Genomic DNA, 18952 nt, shown 5'->3' with positions numbered 1-18952 from the left:
TTCAAAGGCAGCTGGATCAGGCCGGTATGTTAAAAATGTTCCTGTGCTCTCAATAGTGGTGTTTATCACTAATTCTTATTGAAGATAAGCACAAGAGTAGGTAGGTGTGCTGATGTACAGAGTAACTGGAGATGCAAGTTACTGTCATTGTAATGTTTATGAACCTGTCAAAACCACCAAAACTTCAGATATAATAGAAAAAGTTTAATTTGCACACAAATCCTTCTCCACCAGCAAAGTATTACTATAGGCAAGACAGTAGTATATACCTACTCTTTAATGATCTAGTATTTAGTCACACTGAGCACAGGGTAAGCATTAACCTGACAATAATAGAGCAGCAGAGGAATTTTCCAAACATTAAAAAAATCTTAGTTTTCAAATAACCTAAGATCTGAGGAGCATTCATCTCCATACGTGTCACCCCAACACGTGCCCCCTTCCCCTCGCACGAACATGCATTCCATTTGACAACAGATACAATCAACCTTTAATTTTATTTTTCTCACATAATGTTAATCAAGAGCTAAAAAGATAATTTCCTTCTCCCACAAAGCAATTCCACTGTGGTGGAACAAACTGTTATCTTAAGTTTCACAGAGCAATTGTTCAATAATTCCTGTTTGTGGCTCTTTTCCAAATTCTTGAGAATGGCTCAGACTGCCAACCCTTCCAAAAAAAAAAAAGAAAAGAAAAAAGAATAAAATCACAACAGAAGCTGAAAAGCACTTGCTGTCACTCAGGGGTTCAGCAGTGACACACTCGGCCGTTTCTCAGAAGAAACTCCAGCCCCACGCCTCCGACACGCAGAAATGCACTGTCTGTTTGAAGACAATTGCCTGCAAAGATATAAGCTCTGAGGCTGTAAATTTGTCGCAGTGCTGGCCTGCCGAGATGGTGTTATCTTGGCTTGGTGGAATCAGGGAATTGGAAGCTTCAGGAGGAAAAAGAGAAAAAGGATACTTGGCGTTTCTGCAGGGTTTTCTACATGCAAAACACAGAACGAGATTTACGCAATTAATGTTTATTAAAGAAGAATGGAAGCGTGTTTTATTGCATAAAAGGAAACTGATAACGTGGATTTCTTCAGTGAAAGTAATAAAATGTTCTGTTTCTATGGAAAAAAATAAGATAACAACAACAGCCCTTACTCATAAAGCACCCTTCATTTCAAACCCGTTATTAATTTTAGCCTGTGAGCTCACAGAGGAAGGGACGGTCATTTACACCAGACTGGACAATGAGCAGCACAACAGGGCGCTGCCCGGCCCGCCGGTGGGAGTTCCCATCAGACAAATATCAGAGCAATATTAATCACCGCAAGCGAAAGTGCAACATTTAGCGTTTAGCAGCCATCTCGCCCCCGAGTCCAGCAAGGAAACGGGCAGGGAGGGAGCCCTGTGCATCACCTGCAGCATCGCCAACACCCTCACCCAGCCCCAGGGCTCGTGTGGGGAAAAGGTGATTTTCACTCCACAGTGTAAGAATCCGCAGTCAGCAAGAGGGATCTGCCAGGTTTTAAGTGGATTAACCACAATTTGGGGCTTCTTTCAAATGTTTCTTTACATTGCTCACACTTAGGTGGAAATGAACATATCCCAGTGAAGTTGTCCTCATTCTGCAGCAGAGTGAAATAGAAGAATCAAGCCCAGACACCCCCCTACTTTTCCTCAGCTGGAGAAAAGCCACCCCCCTCTGGTTAAAGTACCACAGCAGCAGGCTTTTCAGGGTGGAATACACTATTTTACCCAGTCTCTATATTTTTTTAATTTTTTTTTGGACTCTGAGCACACTAAGAACAACCTGACTGTTCTGAAAAAAAACATGCTCTCCAGTCTGGAGAGGAAAATAAACAGATGTAAATAACCAGCAGGGACAGAAAAGCTTGGCTGGCTCCGTACCTGTGCACAAACAATGAGATTTGGGGTACAACCAAAACAAAAACACCACTGCAGAGGTGAGCAAGACAAGCTACAGCTCCCACCAGCCTTCCTTCTGTGCTCAGCACTGAAGGTACTGTGTTGACATAGATGTCAGGAATTAAGGTATCTGTTAATTCCTGCTCTCTCCTGTGGCTTGCCAGGCAAGCACAGCTTATAAGGCCAAGTTCTTTCCCAGATCCCCATGTACAAATCCCACTGAGATCAGCTGGGACTCTCCCAGCCCATAACACGGGCGGGAAACCACATCTCCATTTCACCCCAAACCCATGTCCCCGTGTTGGACAATTTACTGATTACACCTCAACAATTTGATCTCGCTGGGCTTACAGGGCCCTTTCCTTTCAGCTCCTCCCGCCTCAGAGAGGCCGAGCAGAGAGCGGCCACCCTGGGTAAAACACACATACATGCACATGACTTAACACCCTGATTCTCCGGGATAAACTATGAGCCTGTAAATCACCACACTTCCAGAAAACAATAGCTACCTCTTGTTTAAATAAAACTGCACCTGCTACATTAACATACCACCCAACAATCACTTTGTTTTTCCCTAGGAATCCAGGCTGAAGCCACGCTTCTTCCTGACCCATATACTGGAAGACTTATTCTTAGAAGGGTATAGGAGCCTGTTGCAGTGATCACCTTCCTTCCTTCTTTTGTGCTGGGGTGCTATGTGTTTTGTTTAGCTTTCCACAGGTTTATTTCCATCGCAGCCCTCCAGCTTCCAAGACCTGTTGCAGACCTTATTTGGCAAACTTTCCTGTTTTGTTTCCCATCTTGGAGGCTTGCAAGCTCCTTACTGCTGCTTGGGCCATTTCTTTTCTTTTTTTCTTTTTGAGGGAGCTTTCTCCCATTGAAAGAGTTTGGGCGAAGCAGGAGCCAGCTGAAAATTTCTTTGCCAAATGTTCAGTAGTCAATAAATCATCTCCTCCCCCCCCCCCCAGGTTAATTATGATGTCCTCTCCAAGTTTATTTATTTCTGCTCAATGCTTGTTTCTTGATTGAGCTGGGATCCTTTCCTAATGGAGTTATTTTGCTCAAATAGGGTGCTCAATGATGATTGAAGAATGGACTGCTCAAAGAGTTTGGGTCACAGATAAAGGGAGCAGTAAAAGTTTGGAAAAGAAGCAGGAGGATACAGGAGACAACACCTCCAAGAAACGTGTCCTCGGTGAGTAGAGCTGCTGGGGCACAGCTAAGCCAAAAAAAAAAAAATCGATTCCTGAACCTGAGCCCAAAGCAAACCTAAACCCAGCCAGCACTCCTGCTCCCATCCTGCAGGCCGAGCGTGTGGACTTGCTCAGCTTTCCAGGAACGCGGCCGTGCCCGCTGCTCCCGACAGCCCCTTCCTGAGCGCCTGCCCCATGCCGCTTCCTGCTCACCCCACGCTGCTGCCGGCCGCATCCGGCACCTCCCGGCTCACGCAAACAGCCCCACGTGAGCAGGCTGCGGTCAGCACCAAGGCTTCGGATATTTAGTGCTATGCCTGAGCGCAGGCTGCTCTGCCTGGTTATTTCAGCAACGCTAACAACGCTCGTCTTGCTCCTGCAGGCACCACCGGGGGCTTTGCACTTCCTTCTGACCTAACCACGGCATCACTGCCTGAGTGGGGGGTGACTTTTAACACAGCAGCTCAAAATTAAAGAGAATTTTATCAACCTGTGTTTCAAGGCACCGTCTGAACTTTCTGGGGAATCCTGGAAGGCAGGTGGCAGAGCTGGTCCTCAAAGGACATGTCAGGAATTGGCTGGCCCTGACAATCGGGGCAGGTAGGACTTCCCCTCCTGCACAGGAGCAGGCACACAGACCCCCACCAGCATCCTGCTGCAGGAGCCTTCCGCAAGAGCAACAAGCTCTGCGCCCAGCCCGTTCTCATTATTGGTCCCTTCCCATCAATAAACTACATTTCTTTAGAAAACTGAAGAGCCTCCACAAGCAAAACACTACTCTTCTAAGACTCCCCTATAGAAGAAATTGCTCTGAAAGCCAGGTCAACCTCCAGGGCTCTCCATCAGCACGTTGTGAACCCATACACCAGGTAGAAGTGAGTACAGCTCTTCAGAAGCCCTGCCTTGGCCAGCAGCTGCCCCATGACATCCCTCATCCATGTCTGTGCTCAGTGCCTTGGCCAAAACCTTCAGCACCTACAGGTCATTCGGTCATGGAGACTTATATCCTCATTGCTGCTGCGACTGAAGGCTGGGTCAGCTCCTGCATTTGCAGACACTGGCCAAGTTCAACATCCACTGTGCAGCCCCCGGACAGCTAATTTCTGCAAAGCCCTCGCTTACCAGCCTCCCTTTATGTCACTGTGCTGGAGGCTTCCTTCCTATCTTGCTCCTTCCAAGGGCCAGACACTCCACCACTGACCCTCCCACGTACAGCAATCGTTTCCACATGTCTGTGGACATGGATGTGAGGAACCACCTGAAGCTCTCCTGGCATCTCCCAGTCTCACAAGGGTCAGAGGCACATGGCGAGGCCATTCCCACCACCTTTGGAGGCCAGAGAGATACCTTCATCCTCAAACCAGACTGCTGCCTGCACACAGGTGCAGTACCTGCCCAGCAGAGGGACCAGCTCGTGTCCCCAAAGAACAAAGAGGAAAGCAAAGGGGATGGCTCGGCCCACGAGCACCACCCCGCTCCCCACGCAATCTTTGGCCCCCGCAGCTTCTCCTGCTGCAGCCACCAGAGAGCACTTCTTCGCTTCCCTTTTATCAGCCAGACTCACAGATTGAATGTTATCAATTGACAGCTTTAAAGCTAAGGAATTGTATAAATTAAATACGGTCTGCAGCAAATATACTGAGGAGCTAGAATTTATATACACACTAGATATGGGAGCTCTTAGTTATTACCCACTTAAGGCTATGGCACTGATGAATGGTAAGGCCACCCTATCCCTGAAGGCACTTTTCATTACCCACAGTATAGGAATATTGAGAGAGTGTGTGTATGTATCCAGCATGACTGCTCATTTCCATAGTTCTCCATCAGGTTTGCATTCAGTTTATAAAATAAAAAATTACTCCGGGGACATATTTCACTCATTCCAGAGCCCTTTCTCTCTCCCTCAGCCTCCATCCAGGCTGCCTCCTTCTTCCTCCTGCCCTGATACTGTAACAATGCCTTTAAATCCGATGGTGCTTATTAAATGAAACAACTTAATTACTATCAATATATAATGTTGTGCACTTCAGCCTCAGCCGAGACATCTGATCCCATTCTGCTCATGACCTTTAATAGCCATCAAATCAAAGTAATTTTGGTCAGCTCTGACACATGGCCAGGTCAGGAAGATGAAGGGACACTAATCTACCCTGTTACCCTGCCCATTTATTGGTACCTTTTCCAATAGAAGCTAATATCTGGAGAAATGCCAGTTTTCTGTCTAGTTTGGGTTAAAACCTCTGTCGCTGAAAATAAATAATTATGGAACATTCTGAATAGCCCACGGTTTACATAATTGGTGCCTCTTAGAGCAATATACTCGCCTTTGAAGTTCGCAAGGAGAGGAATTTAGGAATTCAAATCAGCGGCGGTGCTCCTGAGCACGCTCCACTCTCCACCTTGGAGGGGCCATCGCCAAAGGAGGCTTAATTAAGGGAAGTGAAAACCACTTTCGATTCACCAAGGTAACACAACAAGTGCATTGCTTCCTCTGAATTGAGGGAAAATAGCAGGAATGCTTCCACTCAACAGCAACTGTTCTGCAGGCTGGGATTCAAGTCCTTCAGGAAAAAAGAAATACCTGTCATAAAATAAGTCTGCCTAAAGACAACGGGAGCGTTTAGGCTCAAGCATTACTATTTATGCATATTATTTCCCCAGTGCCAAACAAAACAAGTTTTCCCATGCCAAAGCAAGGGACACTGCCAGAATTGCTAGACACCCTGTCTGGGTGGGACAAATAGCCTGACCTACTGACGGGGCAGCTGGATGCAGCGATATTTTATAGCAGGCTCACTTTGCTAATGTGCTCACACCGGGCTGCTCTCAGAGCAGCTCCACACTCCGGAGAACCAACTGCAGCCCAAAAATATCACAGCAAGGTGGGCACCAGCAGCTGCAAAACCCACAGGTCCCTGCATTTGGGGCGAGGAGCTGCAAGTCACGCCTGCCTGCCGAAAGCAGCAGTCACGGAGGCTGAGCAGAAAGCACCAAAGGATGTTTTTGTTAACTACCCGCTCCTCCAACACCCATTCTTTACCTTAAGCCATCAGTCACGTACCGCAGCAGGTAACAAAAGCCATGGAGATTTATAGGGCATCTCCCAAGCTGAGGGTGCTGCAGCGGGTCCCAGGGTGGGAATGCATCATGCCACCACCTGCCTCGGTGGGACAAGGCTGAAGGGACAAAGCTGTCCTTGGCACAGGGGTGAAAGCCCCTCACTGTGCCACTGCTGTGGGACAGGTCTGTCCCTCCTGGGCAAGAGAAGTGGGTGGCAGTGGGCACACACTGCCCGTGCACGGGGAATCAGGAGCAATGCCATTGCTGCCAGTGGAGTCATTTGGGATAGAGCAGGGATGGAAATCAGTCCGCACCCCAGCACTACTGGAGAAGGAATTCAGGGTTTGGCTGTACGTGCACCAGAATCACTTCACAATCTCTGAATGCATTTATGGTGCAACTGAAGCCCGTAGTGATTTTTCCTAAAGGAAAACCTTACCCATCTAGGGTCGATTCTGCATCGTTAGAGTTAACAGGACCTTGGTCACTTTGCAGTGGCTGCAGACGGGCTGGGCACATCACTCTGCAAGAGATCAGCAGCTCTCCAGCCTCTACACACTCCCTCAATGCTGGCAGTGAGGAAAACCCAATACCTACCTCCAGACACGGAGCCAGTGCAAAAATATTCTTTACATTCAAAAATAAACATACAAAAACATCTTTCTTCATGAATTCCTATGCAAACATTTTCCCCGTTTCCAGCCAGCTTCCCTCTGCAACTGAGCCCGCATCTGGTTGCCCAAAGTGGGAAACGCCAGCAAGTTCAGATGGCACCAGTCAGCTCCTACAACCTCAGCCACCACATCACAGCCCACGAGTCTTCAATAGACCACTCTGAGATAAAAGATCCCTGTTTTATTCAGAGCCAAACCCCGCTGATACCTAATTTTCCTTGTTACCTCATTAATAAGCTACAGACATTTGCAACATGCAGCTCTTTATGTCAGTATTGTGGTCATCACATACAGGCACAAGTGCTATTTCTTGTTGTGCTTCATTTCTTTTAGGTTTCATTTTTGTTCTACCTCCCCATTGCAGCTGATGCCTGTGCCACCTTTCCAGGGCTGGCCTCAATTAACTCTCAAGTCCCCTTTGCAAGAAGCTGCAGCAGTCAAAAAAGCAAAACACGATCTTTTAACCTGTATTAACATATTCACATGAAAATATTCATTGACAGCTTTATGTAGTGTGGCGATCACTAAACGTGGGATTTCAAGTACAAAAGTGGCATTTAATAGTTAAGTGTAAAGGCGTACATCACTTACACGTCACACTTGTTTACAATGTATTTGCAACTAAAAATAAACCTATGCATTTAACAAAAATTGTTCATGTTGTCAGACTAGCAAAACTGAAAATAAGTTAAAGTAATTTGACCATGGGCAGGTAAACTCTTTTAAAATGTTTTAAATGAGGGATAAAACTGTTTACAAGTTTTTAACTGTAAAATATTTCTTTTCTTTTTGTATCTTGCCAATACCAATAAAGAAACAACATGTATAAATATATATAAACAGACACTTGGCATAAGAACACGTTTCATGAAATATGAGTAATAGAGCAGGAAAATTCAAAGTATATTTCTTCTTTACTGTATTGAAGGGACAGGTTACCGTAAAGAATACATTATGTGCAGATGGATGAAAACACAAAGTGGATGCAGGATATGAACAGTGTGTTCATTTCCAGGTAGAAATACAAACATTTTGGTTCATTTCAAATCTCACTTTTGCTGCACTATTTGGTGTCATTTCATTGACTCCAACGTATTTGGACTTCAGTCCAGCAAAGCACTTAAACACGTGCTTAGCTTTAAGCACACAATAGCCCCCTTGAAGTCAAATTAAGCACATATTTACATGCTTTGCTGGATCGGGGCCATACTACAGATTTACACAGATGTAAGTGAGCTCAGATGAGCTCAAGCCACAATGTTTGTGTCCAGATTCAAATCCAATTGGCAAATGCTTTCAAAAGCTAGAGGTATTTGGATTAGGGGTTTTGGTCCAAGCCAATCTGTAACTTTAGTACCTGAACCCGCATTTCTTGTGCGCCCAGGACTCCCATCGGCATTAGTGGAAGCTTTGGAGGCACGACAAGTACAAGAGCGAGACCTCTGGGACTAGAGAGCCAATTTACTTAAACCCAAATTATAACATTTTTTAACCTTTAGATTAAACCAAACTCCCACCAGAATTCAGCCCTCGCTCCATTACATTTCTCACCCAGAATCTGGATTTTTTGTTTATCGTATTACTATTGCTTTTGGCTAGCATTCGCTTTATTATATAACATTACCCTAGGAAAAGCTAATGGACACCGTCAAATAGCTGTTAACGTAGAGCACTTATAAACAAGTGACATTAATGAAACAGCAGAGGGTATAGGAACTCATTTATGCTACACGTGTTAACGTTACACAAACAGAGAGCCATGACTTCAGCACACAAGCGATGCCCCACTCTGCCCAGCAGTTCGTTCCCAAGTTTTTCATCAGCCCAGCGAGCAGACACCACGTGCTGAGCCCCAGCAGAGCCCACAGACACACAAGAAGTGACACCAGCCCCTGCCACCTCCTGCTGCTTAGAGCAGGAGTGGCCGCAGGTCCCCACAGGCGGGTAGGCACGACCCCAAAGCACAGCTCTGCAGGCTTCTACACACCTTCTGCTCTCTCACCTGGGGCATCGGAGGTGCCAGTCCCCTTCCACATGGAAAAAAGTCATCTTCAAGTCATAAGGACCAACGGTTACAGCCTAAATCTCTGCAGCTCTAGTGAGCTCCATGGGGACCTGCAGGTTCTCAATAGGGTGAGATTGAGCTGCTCTGCCATGTCCCCTGCCACGGGCTCTGTGAGCTCCCAGCACAACACAAGGAGCCATCAGCTCTCAGGAGATTCCCATTCTCTGAGCACCCTCAAAGCCTTCTCAGGCACAGGGAAGCCCAAAACTAAGCGCACAGACTGGCTTCTACTTGCTGACTGACACCAACCTAAACCTACAGCCACAAGTAGGTTTTTTCCTATTACAACATTTTTATGCCTTGAGGGAAGCACACAGAACACAGCAGAACCACAAGGCTGGAAGAGGAAACAAGAGAGGCACCAGCACTCAAGATTATGGCAAAAAGTAGAACAAGAGATGGCATCCAGCACCTATCCCCATAGCACTTCGGCTGCAGATGGGGAGACTGCTGGGGACAGAACAGCTTGCCCCACACCCAAGCTAATCTCCAGGATCATCTGAAAAGCACACTAGGGGAAAAAAAAATCTCCTGTTGCTTTTGGATGTTGTAACTAACACTGAAAAAAAACAACATCAGCAAACACAACACTAAATAAGTGAAAATTTTGAAAAAAAAAAACCAAAAACATACATATATATATATATATATATATATATATATATATTTGTCAAGAACATACAAGCTCATTTCTTGTAGGTTTTACCTGATGTCCAGGGGGAATGGCACATCATCAACGCTGATGTTAGATGACACCACAAGACGCTGCTACAGCACAAAATGACACCAAGAAGCACATCACCATGCCCATGCTGCAAGGAAGGAACCCCAAAACCCTGAGCATGGGAGAAACCAAGGCAGCAAATAGGCAGCTTCACTCAGTGCCAAAGCACCACCAGGCTGCCCTGAGGCTCCTCTGCTGCCTGCACCAACCCCAAACCCAACCAGCAGCAGGTGGAAAACATCAGCAACCCTTCCCAAAAAGAGGGAGCCACTTCCCTGTGATCGAGTACAGCTGAGCAGGGCCCCTATGAGGAGGGGAAGCTCAGGACGGGCTGGAAGCACCTTCCCAATCTCTTAAGCCTTGCACCAAGGAATCTCTCCTCCTATCTATCTCCCAACTAACCCCGTCATACCCCCGACCATCCAGCACGAAAGGCGTGCAAACACGGCACGGATTCTCTGAAAAGTGGAGAAACCCTGGTGCAAACCCAGGAAGAAAGCAGCTGGGTGGCCTGGATGCCTGAAAGGCTGCAGAGGACAACATCAGGTGGTGCGCAGCCCCAGCTCATTAGCTCACAATTAAAAAAGCAGATGTCCTGCTCTTCTATGGAAAAAAAAAAAAAAGAAAAAAAGAAAAAAAAAAAAAACACCACACTTAGTTAACAGCCTTTCCTCACTTGAACATTCAGGAAGTTAGTGATGATATAACTGCAGCTTAATCTTTTGCTTCTCTTTAGCTGGCCTTGCACATCTCGACAGATTTTTTTCAAGACTCCAAGTAATTTTAAAAAATAATAATAATAATAACACCAAGATCAGTGTGGCTGTAATACCAGAAAGATGTCCTAAAAGTGGTAAAGGCACTGAGGACTAGAAAACACAGGAGTGACTGATGGGTAGTCTTGATAATTCTGTATATCGGGAAATGGTGTGAGAGATGGATAGATAAAATAATGTTGTTATGTAGCTGTGAAAACAGCCTATAAAGATGTTCCCAGGAATTAAAGTCGAGGCTGTCTGGCCATGATGCTGCGCTCCGAAACAAATGACACTCCTGGAAGAACGCAATCCCCAGGAACACCCAGAAATCCGAAAGGGAGGGGAAGCTCCTTGTTTTAAACAACTGTCAGGATTTTCTCCTCCTGCGTGTTAAAGATGGGAGCAGCCCCAGACAGAGTGAAGATTGCCCTGCATCTGCTTTCTCCTCGTCCTGGCTGGATCCCAGGGCGAGCAGCCAGCAGAGCCCCTCGCCTCCATCAGCCGCCTTTGCACCAGCTTTGGGGCTGCTCCTCCTGCTCCAGCACGCTAGAGAGGAACAAAACCCTCCGAGGCAGCGCTATCTGTGCGGTTTCTGCAGCTGCCAGGCAGCCACATCTGATCGGCCGGGGATGGGTCTGTCTGCTCCCGCTCCTCTGACAGCCGGGGAAAGGCATCTTGGAGAAGAAAGGGATGTCAAACTCCAAGAGCGAGGGAGTTTGGCTGAAAATCCCAACAGCAAACCATACCTTCTCTTGCTTGTCTCCTGCAGAATACGTCTTCAAGCTATTGGCAGATTTGCACGCACACAAAATACGTTTCGCTAAAATATTTTCCATGTTTCTGAAGATCTAGATCATTTCTGAAATTGTCTCCTATTCCACACCAACACGCATTCACCAAGTACTTCTGTTAACTCAGTGTGGTGTCCAAATACAGCAGCAGCGGTTAATATCTGGATGTAGCTGTTTTTCCAGCCTTTCATATCACTTTTATTTCCTTTCCTTTTTGTTCTCTCCTTAACCTCTCTTTTACTGCCCTTGAATTCCTCGCTTTCCTTCTTGCAGGAGCTCAGCCTTCCAGCCCACTCCGATGCTGTTCGGCACCGCTTCAGGCTCAGACTTCTCCCTCCTGATATGTCGCTCGGCAGGCAGGGATCCTAAAGCAACACCGCTCCCTCCAGCCCTCACGGCCTTCAGCTGGATCTCCCCGACCTGCCGAGCACGGCCATTTCTGCTGCTCAGGGACACGGAGGGAAGGCAGGGAGCCGAGGGCAGGCTCAGCACCTTTGTGCCCGCTGAGCATCGGGAGGAGGAGGTCAGGATGCACAGGGGTCACTTCGCCACATCAGCTTGCTGAGCTCCTGCGTGTGGATGCAATAGTGGTGTGGCACTGAGGGGAGGAAACCATCGAGAACAACACACCCAGGGCCTGTTTAGTATTTAAAAAATACTGACCACCTCTTCAACATGCTGTCCTGAATTACTTTAATGTTCCTGCATGGGAAGGTGCCACTGGAGAGGATGTGTCCGCCTGCTTTGGCTCGGGGGGCTGACAGCAGTCCGTCAGTCCATCAGTGTGTCCCGTTGTCCATCCCCTCCCCACAGAGCACCTGCCTGCCCTCTGTCCACTTCTGCCTTATCTCCAGTGCCACCTCTGCTGCCGCCGGCTGAGGAGAGCCCTTTCCCCCCGTGGCACCCAGGAGGCTGTCGGAGGAACCTGATGGGTACCGGCTGTCGTGCGCACAGGGCGCATCAACGCAGTGGGTGAAAGGCATCAAATGCTCCCCTGTTCTCTGCTCCAGCTGTGCAGTGACACCAGGAGGGACTACACTGAAGAGGAAATTCAGCCATCAGAGTGAAAAACCTTTTTTTCTCTAGTTTCTGCACCTTTTTTTTCCTTTCCCGTGGTGTTTTCCCTTTTCTCATTCAAGCTGCGTAAATAGTATTGAGCAGTGATGAGGTTTAAATTCTGTTCAAAACCCCAGAAAGGGCTTTTAAGGTTATATCTGAGTTCTCGGACCAGTTAGAGCTGGAAGAAGAAATATCCGTGATTTTGTGTCTAATAAACAAACTGCCAAGGTCATGATGGCATCTTCTGCTGTACCCACAATCACTTCCCTCAACATTTGGACATGTTGCATGTATCAGCAGTACTAATGTCTGCCCGCATTTAACTTTCCTTCTATAAATGATTTCCCAAAGAAAAGTGGGTGTGAATTATTGCATTGTGAAATACATTTTTGTTAAAATTGAACCATGCTGAGTGAAAAATAACTACTCACATGAGGAGCAAACATAGCGGAGGTTTATCTTAATCCGATCGGAGAAATTCTGGATGGGATTTGCACACGTGCTTTGGCCAAAAGACTAAGGGACAAGGGATTTTAATAGCCCCTGTTTGGGAAGATGAGCTTTAAGAGTGCAAAGATCACCTCACCTGGGTTCTAAATTTCAGATTAGAAATACTTCATCCTCGAAAAAATATCTGTGTCCCTCATCCGTGACCTGGATCAAGCCATGCAGCTGGCTTTCAAATGCTCATCCCACTCCCTTGAAGGGCTGTCCAGCCACATGGGCTCAAGGCACAGCGTTAAGAGCAGAGCTAAGTGCCACCAGCACGCCCTGCCCAGCAGCCTGCTCCAAAATCAAACATTTTACGCTGCGGGCAGATCCTGGGAAGCAGCGTGGCATCTCTGGGCACAGCACACAAAGCCCGGGCATCTAAAGTTTCTCCACATTCACAGAAAATTATATCTAAAAACATTACACTGGTAACAAAATTGCAATCAGAAGTGAGGAAATTGCTAAATAAAGCCCATTTTACTGCCTAACTTCAAGGAAAGCCATAAAATTATCAGTCTTCTCTTTCCTCAATATATTTTCTTCCCGGTCTGTGATGCTCCGTGGGGTATTTCTCTATGCAAAATCCATGATGGTTTGGCTCCAAATTATCCCACCATAAAACTGAGCTTATGAAGCCTCGCTTGGAGGTTGTGTGGACCCTTTTTCTTGGCACTGACTTTAAAAGAACCATAATAAGCCTTGCAGGCTTGGGGAACGTTTTGGTTGCTGGCGCTGGCCAGCTGCACCGCTCACGTCCCCCTGGCAGTGCCGGGGCAGGAAACGTGCTGGCACCACAGCCCCAGGGCTTTGCGGGGCTGGATTATCTGCTGGGTTTTCCCCCTTCCTTCCCCATCGATCTCGGGGCTCTTTGCTTTGAAAGCAAGTGGGTGATGCTGCAGGATCCTCACGGCTTAACGTGGCTTGGTCACCCAGCAGCCACAGCCAAAAATAATAGGGCTCTCTAAAATAGAGCGAGGGGGCACTGGAAGGCAAAGGGAGACGTGTGATGGTATAAAACTGAAGCACACCCACTGACACGCAAGCAAAAAGCCTAACACTACGCAGCCCCGACTTGGCGGATTCTCCTTACAACATCAGCTTCTGCCCAGGATTTTATTTCTGCCTCCAACGATGCCATGATTGCATACATAGGGCACCAAAACCTGAAGTTTAGTCTGCATTTCTTAGGCCCTAAGCTCTGCACGAGCTGCCCGGGTTTGCACAGAGCTCAGCAGAAGGGGCACCCAGTCCCGGCAGGCCTCTGCGGCTGCTGCTTTAACTCCGGTCCTCATAAATCACAAAGCCAGGTTGGAAATGGGTCTTCTGGGTTTGGTGCACGGCTGACCCTTCAGGGGGAAGCTTTGCTCCATCCCATCCGAGGTCTAACGCTGTGCCAGCCCGTGAGGCACAGGTTCGGTGGGGCTTTCGCTTGGGACATTGGTCCAGCACAGGTCATTTCACCTCCTCTCATTCTGAGCCTGCTCACATCCTTCGGATGTCTCTGATATCCAGTGTCCTGTCTGACCGAGAGGATGGTTTTGCCATTTCTCATTTTGCATGGCACCACATATCTCAACCCCCTGCACAGCAATTATTCGGGCAGGCAGAGCACACACACTTAATAGCACCTCCATAGGCAGTCAGACTACTTAGACATCACTTACTATAAGAACTGAAAGAATCAGGACAAACAAATACCATTCCTCTTTTACTGTTCACAGGTCTTAATTATTGCTGTAAATTACCGTTATCATGATACAGCAACCCCCCAAAAAAAACAGCAAGAGTATAAAGCAGTGCTCTTAGCACAGATACAGCCAATTTATTTTTCTGTCGTGTATTCTTAGACCAGTCCCCATGCCAGTCCCTGCAGCCAAAAATACACCAAGAGCCTAAAAAAAACATCACTTCAGAATTCTTTCAAACATGTTTCCTTTTCTCCCTTCGTACAGAGCCACAAAGAGAACGGGAAGGATTAAAACACGCCGAAAGTGTTGCTTAATTCCCCACCAAGGTGCAAGTGAATAAAATGCGGTGGAAACATGGCCACATTGAGTTCAAACGGCAGAGGAGTTTCGAGAGGGAAAAGTTAATCACTTCTATCAAATGCTTGAAACGTTAAATAGTTTTTAAATCAAAAATTTAAGCACCAGTGGGCACTCAAGTCATGTTTTAGACATGTTTGGGTGTTTTTTCTCGGCGGTCAGTGCTCATCTCTCACACACCTTCTGTATGGGATGAAGTGGGGAGGCAGTGATGGAGCATGTGTAGCAGCGCATACCTGCAGGTACCGGGTATGTTCAGCAGCAAAAATATCTGGTTAGAAGACACAAATGTGGGCTATTTGGAGAAATGCAGTGCTGGGGACACGGGCGCTGTCAGGGTTTAGGTCCCCTGCCCAGGCCTCCGCTACAGCCCCGTCCCATGGGACGGCTGAAGGGAGGGGGCACAGTGGGAAACAAGCACGTGGGCTCACCACGGTCCCACCAGCAGCGTTCGTGTTTCATCCTAATGGCTGTAACGGCTCCTAAATGAGGCCAGATTACAGGGCCAACCTAATTCACTTACGCCGATGTAAATGCAGGTATCTGTTACACCATCACATCTCGGGGCTCGCCGCAGAGCACAGCCTGCTGATAAAAGCCCCGGAGGAGGAAGGGAGGGGGGGGTGACTCCGGCCAGAGCCGCTCCGAAGCCCCTGGGACTCGGTGTGACCTCCACGGGCTCCATCAGTGGGTTTGGGATCGGGCCCGCGGCGAGCGCTCAGCCAGCTCGGTTTCCAAAATGCAAAATCCTTTTCCATCGGCTCTGCCAGTTTGGTGTTAACGCGTGTGTGAAGGAGCCGGGGGGGCGGGGGGAGACTTTTGTTAAACCTAGGAATGATTTCGCCCTTGCTGGAGTGCTGACTTGGTGCAAAAAGGCAGGGGCAGAGGCAGGAGATATTTCTGGAGCCACCAGCTCCCTGCTGCAGCTCCCCAGCAGCAGGTGGATGTGTCAGCCCTGTCCCCAACAGCCCCGTCCCCTCTGCCTTTCATCCAAGAAAAACCTCCAGGGGGGCACAGCCGAGCCCCCCGATCCCAGTACCACTGGGCTTATCCATGCTGGGGCCCAGCACCATTTGCCCCCCGCTTTCTCCAGCAAGCACCGCTGCCTCCAGACACCCTCCACCTTCCCCTGGCATCCAGCTCCCCCACCTCAGCTGCAGTTTTTAGCTGCCCGAGGCCCGTGCCACATGCGTGTGGCTTTGCAGGGTGCCAAGCTCCGAATTCAGCTGGGGCCCTCGCGGCGTAACCATCTTCAGCAGGGCACACACGCTGCACTCGGATCATCTGACACCAGGCGTTTTCCCACCGCACGCAATAAACAGCCGTAATAAATTGCATTATGCAGAATATATTTATGGCTAATTTTTTTAATTTAAGCCACCTGGGAGATTTTGTTAGATTGGCCGATACAGAGCTCTCGGTATCCTGGTAATCTAATGAGAGCTAATAGACAAAATAGGATGATGTTACAGCAGTCTCAGGGCTTTCCATTTTCTGTAGCCCTCTCCGAGATCAAACTGGCAGAACTCATATTTTTTGAAATTTTATACATAATCGGTGATGCAATTGCCAAAAATAACCTATTCACAGAAGTCTTGCTCCTCTGGTTTGTAGCTCACTGCAATCCCAAAGCAAAAAGCACTGCTTTGCAAGGGAACATGGGCTGGGGTCGGGGAGTGGGGGCTACAGTCGTGTGGCAGTTTCCATTCTGGGTATTATTTTACAGGCAATTTAAATTTAGTTTAGAGTTTAAACAGGGCTAAGAAGTAGTGCACATGATCAGACATATGAACAATTCCTCATTAAAAAAAAAAAAAAAAAAAGCTGTAATTTTTGTATATCTCTTTTCTGTCCAAAAATGTTGCCCTAATATGAGATTTTCTAAACAAAAACTGTCGGTGCCAAAGGGGAATGAGTGTTCCTATTGTACAAATCAAGCCCTATCAGCAGTCTTTCCACCATAAAACTCGCACGCCCATCACAGATCAGCCAAGACTTGCAAAAAGAGTTGAGCCCACCGCAGCTCTTGTTGAGCCAGCGCCTCTCCGCCCCGTGCCAGCCCCGTTCGATCCGTGCCACCTATCTGCAGTGGCTGGGGCAGTCCCCAAGCACAGCCGTACCTTCAGCTGCCTCCTTGCCTCCTGTTGTTTCTGGGACTCGGAGGCCATGTGGTCTTAACTTTGAATTTCCTTTATTTTGGAGATCAATCTTTGACATTCCCTCAAGGTAGCGGGGTTTTATGTCATTGCAGGTATCCTACTTTAAAAGATAATGCTCCCCCGAAACAGACCGCAATATTAAAGCCTGAAATAAAACAAAATGTATTTCACTTCTCAGCTCCTATTGCTGGATTAGCTCACATTTTTTTCTCTTTGTTACGTATTTAGCACCAAACACAATATTCGTTGCAGGCTAGCTTCCCTCCTCCTACACGGCCCCGTGGCTGCCTTTCCTTGCAAGAGCCCTGGAGAAGGCTTTGCTCAGCTATGGCCTAGAAGCGCACACAAAAGGGGGGGAGCATAAGGTCTGTGAATATCAGGCAGGACTGCTCCATACCCTGGGCATTTTAATTTTCATATTTAAAGCAGCAATGCAAAGAGGCAGAGTCCTGGCCCTGTGGGTAACAACAGCCACTTCTTAGCACCTCAGAGCATCCTGCAGCTGCACCTCGGGACCCCTCTCCACATCCTACCACAGGGTGGGCTCCCTTCCCCTTCCCACCTGTGTAAACCCTCCCTGGGGACTTTTGCTTTTGAGCACGGGCACTGGGCACCCCTGAGATGGGGAGCACCCGCTGGGAGCCCTGCAGTGCAGACACAAGCAGCAGCAGTGATGGAAAAGAGCAGCGGACTTTGAGCCAGGCGTCGGTTCTCCGTTGTCTGAGCCGAAGCCTGTGTTTTTTTTCTTTTTTTTTTATGTCCATTTCATTTTTTAAAGAGCAATTCTATGAGCCCAGCCTCGAGTCAATGCCTCCGTATGAAAGGCGCTGCCTTAACTAGGTGCACAGAGTATAAAGCCAGGAAGAATGGTCTGCTCTGACCCCCTGCACAACACAGGCTACAGGAATTCCCTAAATTAATTCCTGTTTGGATTAGCTCATATCTTTTTAGAAAAACAGCCAACCTTAATTAAGACAAAGGAATTCCAGTGATGTTGAAATCCACCCAGCTCTCAGTAAATTGTTTTAATGGTTAAATACCTCCACTACTTAAAATATAAACTGTATTTCTAATCTGCATTTGCCCGGTTCTAGCTCTGTCTACTGGATAGTATTACACTTGTATCTGCTAGCTGGAAAAGCTATGTATGATTAAACCTCTTTCTGCTTTTCATGTAGGAACTCACAGCCTTGCCTAACTAAACTAAAATGATGTAAAACTGACTGTATTAAATCATGGCAAAAGAGCTCTGACTTGCTCCAAAAATGACAGCAAACCTAGTTAAATTTTAAACAAACAAATATCCTGAATTCTTAGCTGGAAACCTGAGCGTCTGAGCAGTCCCTTCCAAAGTTAAAGTACATCTGTTTAGAAACTGGTTTACAGCGAGGCAGGGCAATTCCTGTGGACAAGGCTTCATTAGCTGAGATTTATAAAACTCCGGCTGCTTCCCACTGCCCTTTCCTCAACCACCCTCCAGCGGGCTGGGCTGAGCGCCGACGCACCAGGTACCTGTCCTCACAGCAAACACGCCCTGCCTTCATCTCCAGCAACCATCAGAGGGCCGTGCTCCCCGAGACGGCCAGAAATGTCTTCTCTGGCCAAACGTCTTTGCTTACACGTGAAGTCAATAAATATTTCACAGCGCGTCCTCCCACCACGGAAGTCCACAATTAATGCGTTTGGGAAGCAGGCCAGGGACCGACGTCCAGGCTCGCGGGTCCTGGCTCTGGGTCCGAGCTCCCTGTAGGCAGCCACAAAAATCCTGAGCCCCTGGGGCTGTGGAGCTGTGGGTGCACAGCCTACAAGCACCCACGGGAGCCTGGGGATCCCTGTCTAAAGCAGCACATGCATTGAGTGCAATCGCAGATATCCGTTATGTTTACCTGCTTTTTCAGCTGTACGTTCGCACACGTATGGGTATCTCTATAGGTATCTTTATATAGCTCCATATAGGTATCATACATCTTTATATAGCTCCGTGGCATGAACAGAGAGGTGTGTTGTGAA

At 47.7% G+C, this 18952-nt stretch overlaps 1 protein-coding gene across 7 annotated transcripts in view; it reads right to left on the bottom strand.

Moving 5' to 3' along the window:
- The window catches only part of MECOM (MDS1 and EVI1 complex locus), a 317715-nt gene that overhangs the window by 293682 nt on the left and 5081 nt on the right, over window positions 1–18952 (bottom strand). The window contains exon 1 of one of the 7 annotated variants that reach the window (XM_040566984.1): window positions 9621–9840. The exons of the other annotated variants lie outside the window; for them this stretch is intronic. Coding sequence (XP_040422918.1) covers window positions 9621–9648 — 28 coding nt within the window. The 5' untranslated portion in view covers window positions 9649–9840. Of the gene's footprint in view, window positions 1–9620; window positions 9841–18952 lie in introns of those variants that run through there. 7 annotated transcript variants of the gene reach the window in all.

The sequence above is a fragment of the Cygnus olor genome, chromosome 9 (assembly GCF_009769625.2).
Source record: "Cygnus olor isolate bCygOlo1 chromosome 9, bCygOlo1.pri.v2, whole genome shotgun sequence".
Taxonomy (NCBI): domain Eukaryota; kingdom Metazoa; phylum Chordata; class Aves; order Anseriformes; family Anatidae; genus Cygnus; species Cygnus olor.
The sequence above is the reverse complement of the archived record's forward strand: the minus strand, read 5'-3'. Positions and strand labels throughout refer to the sequence as shown.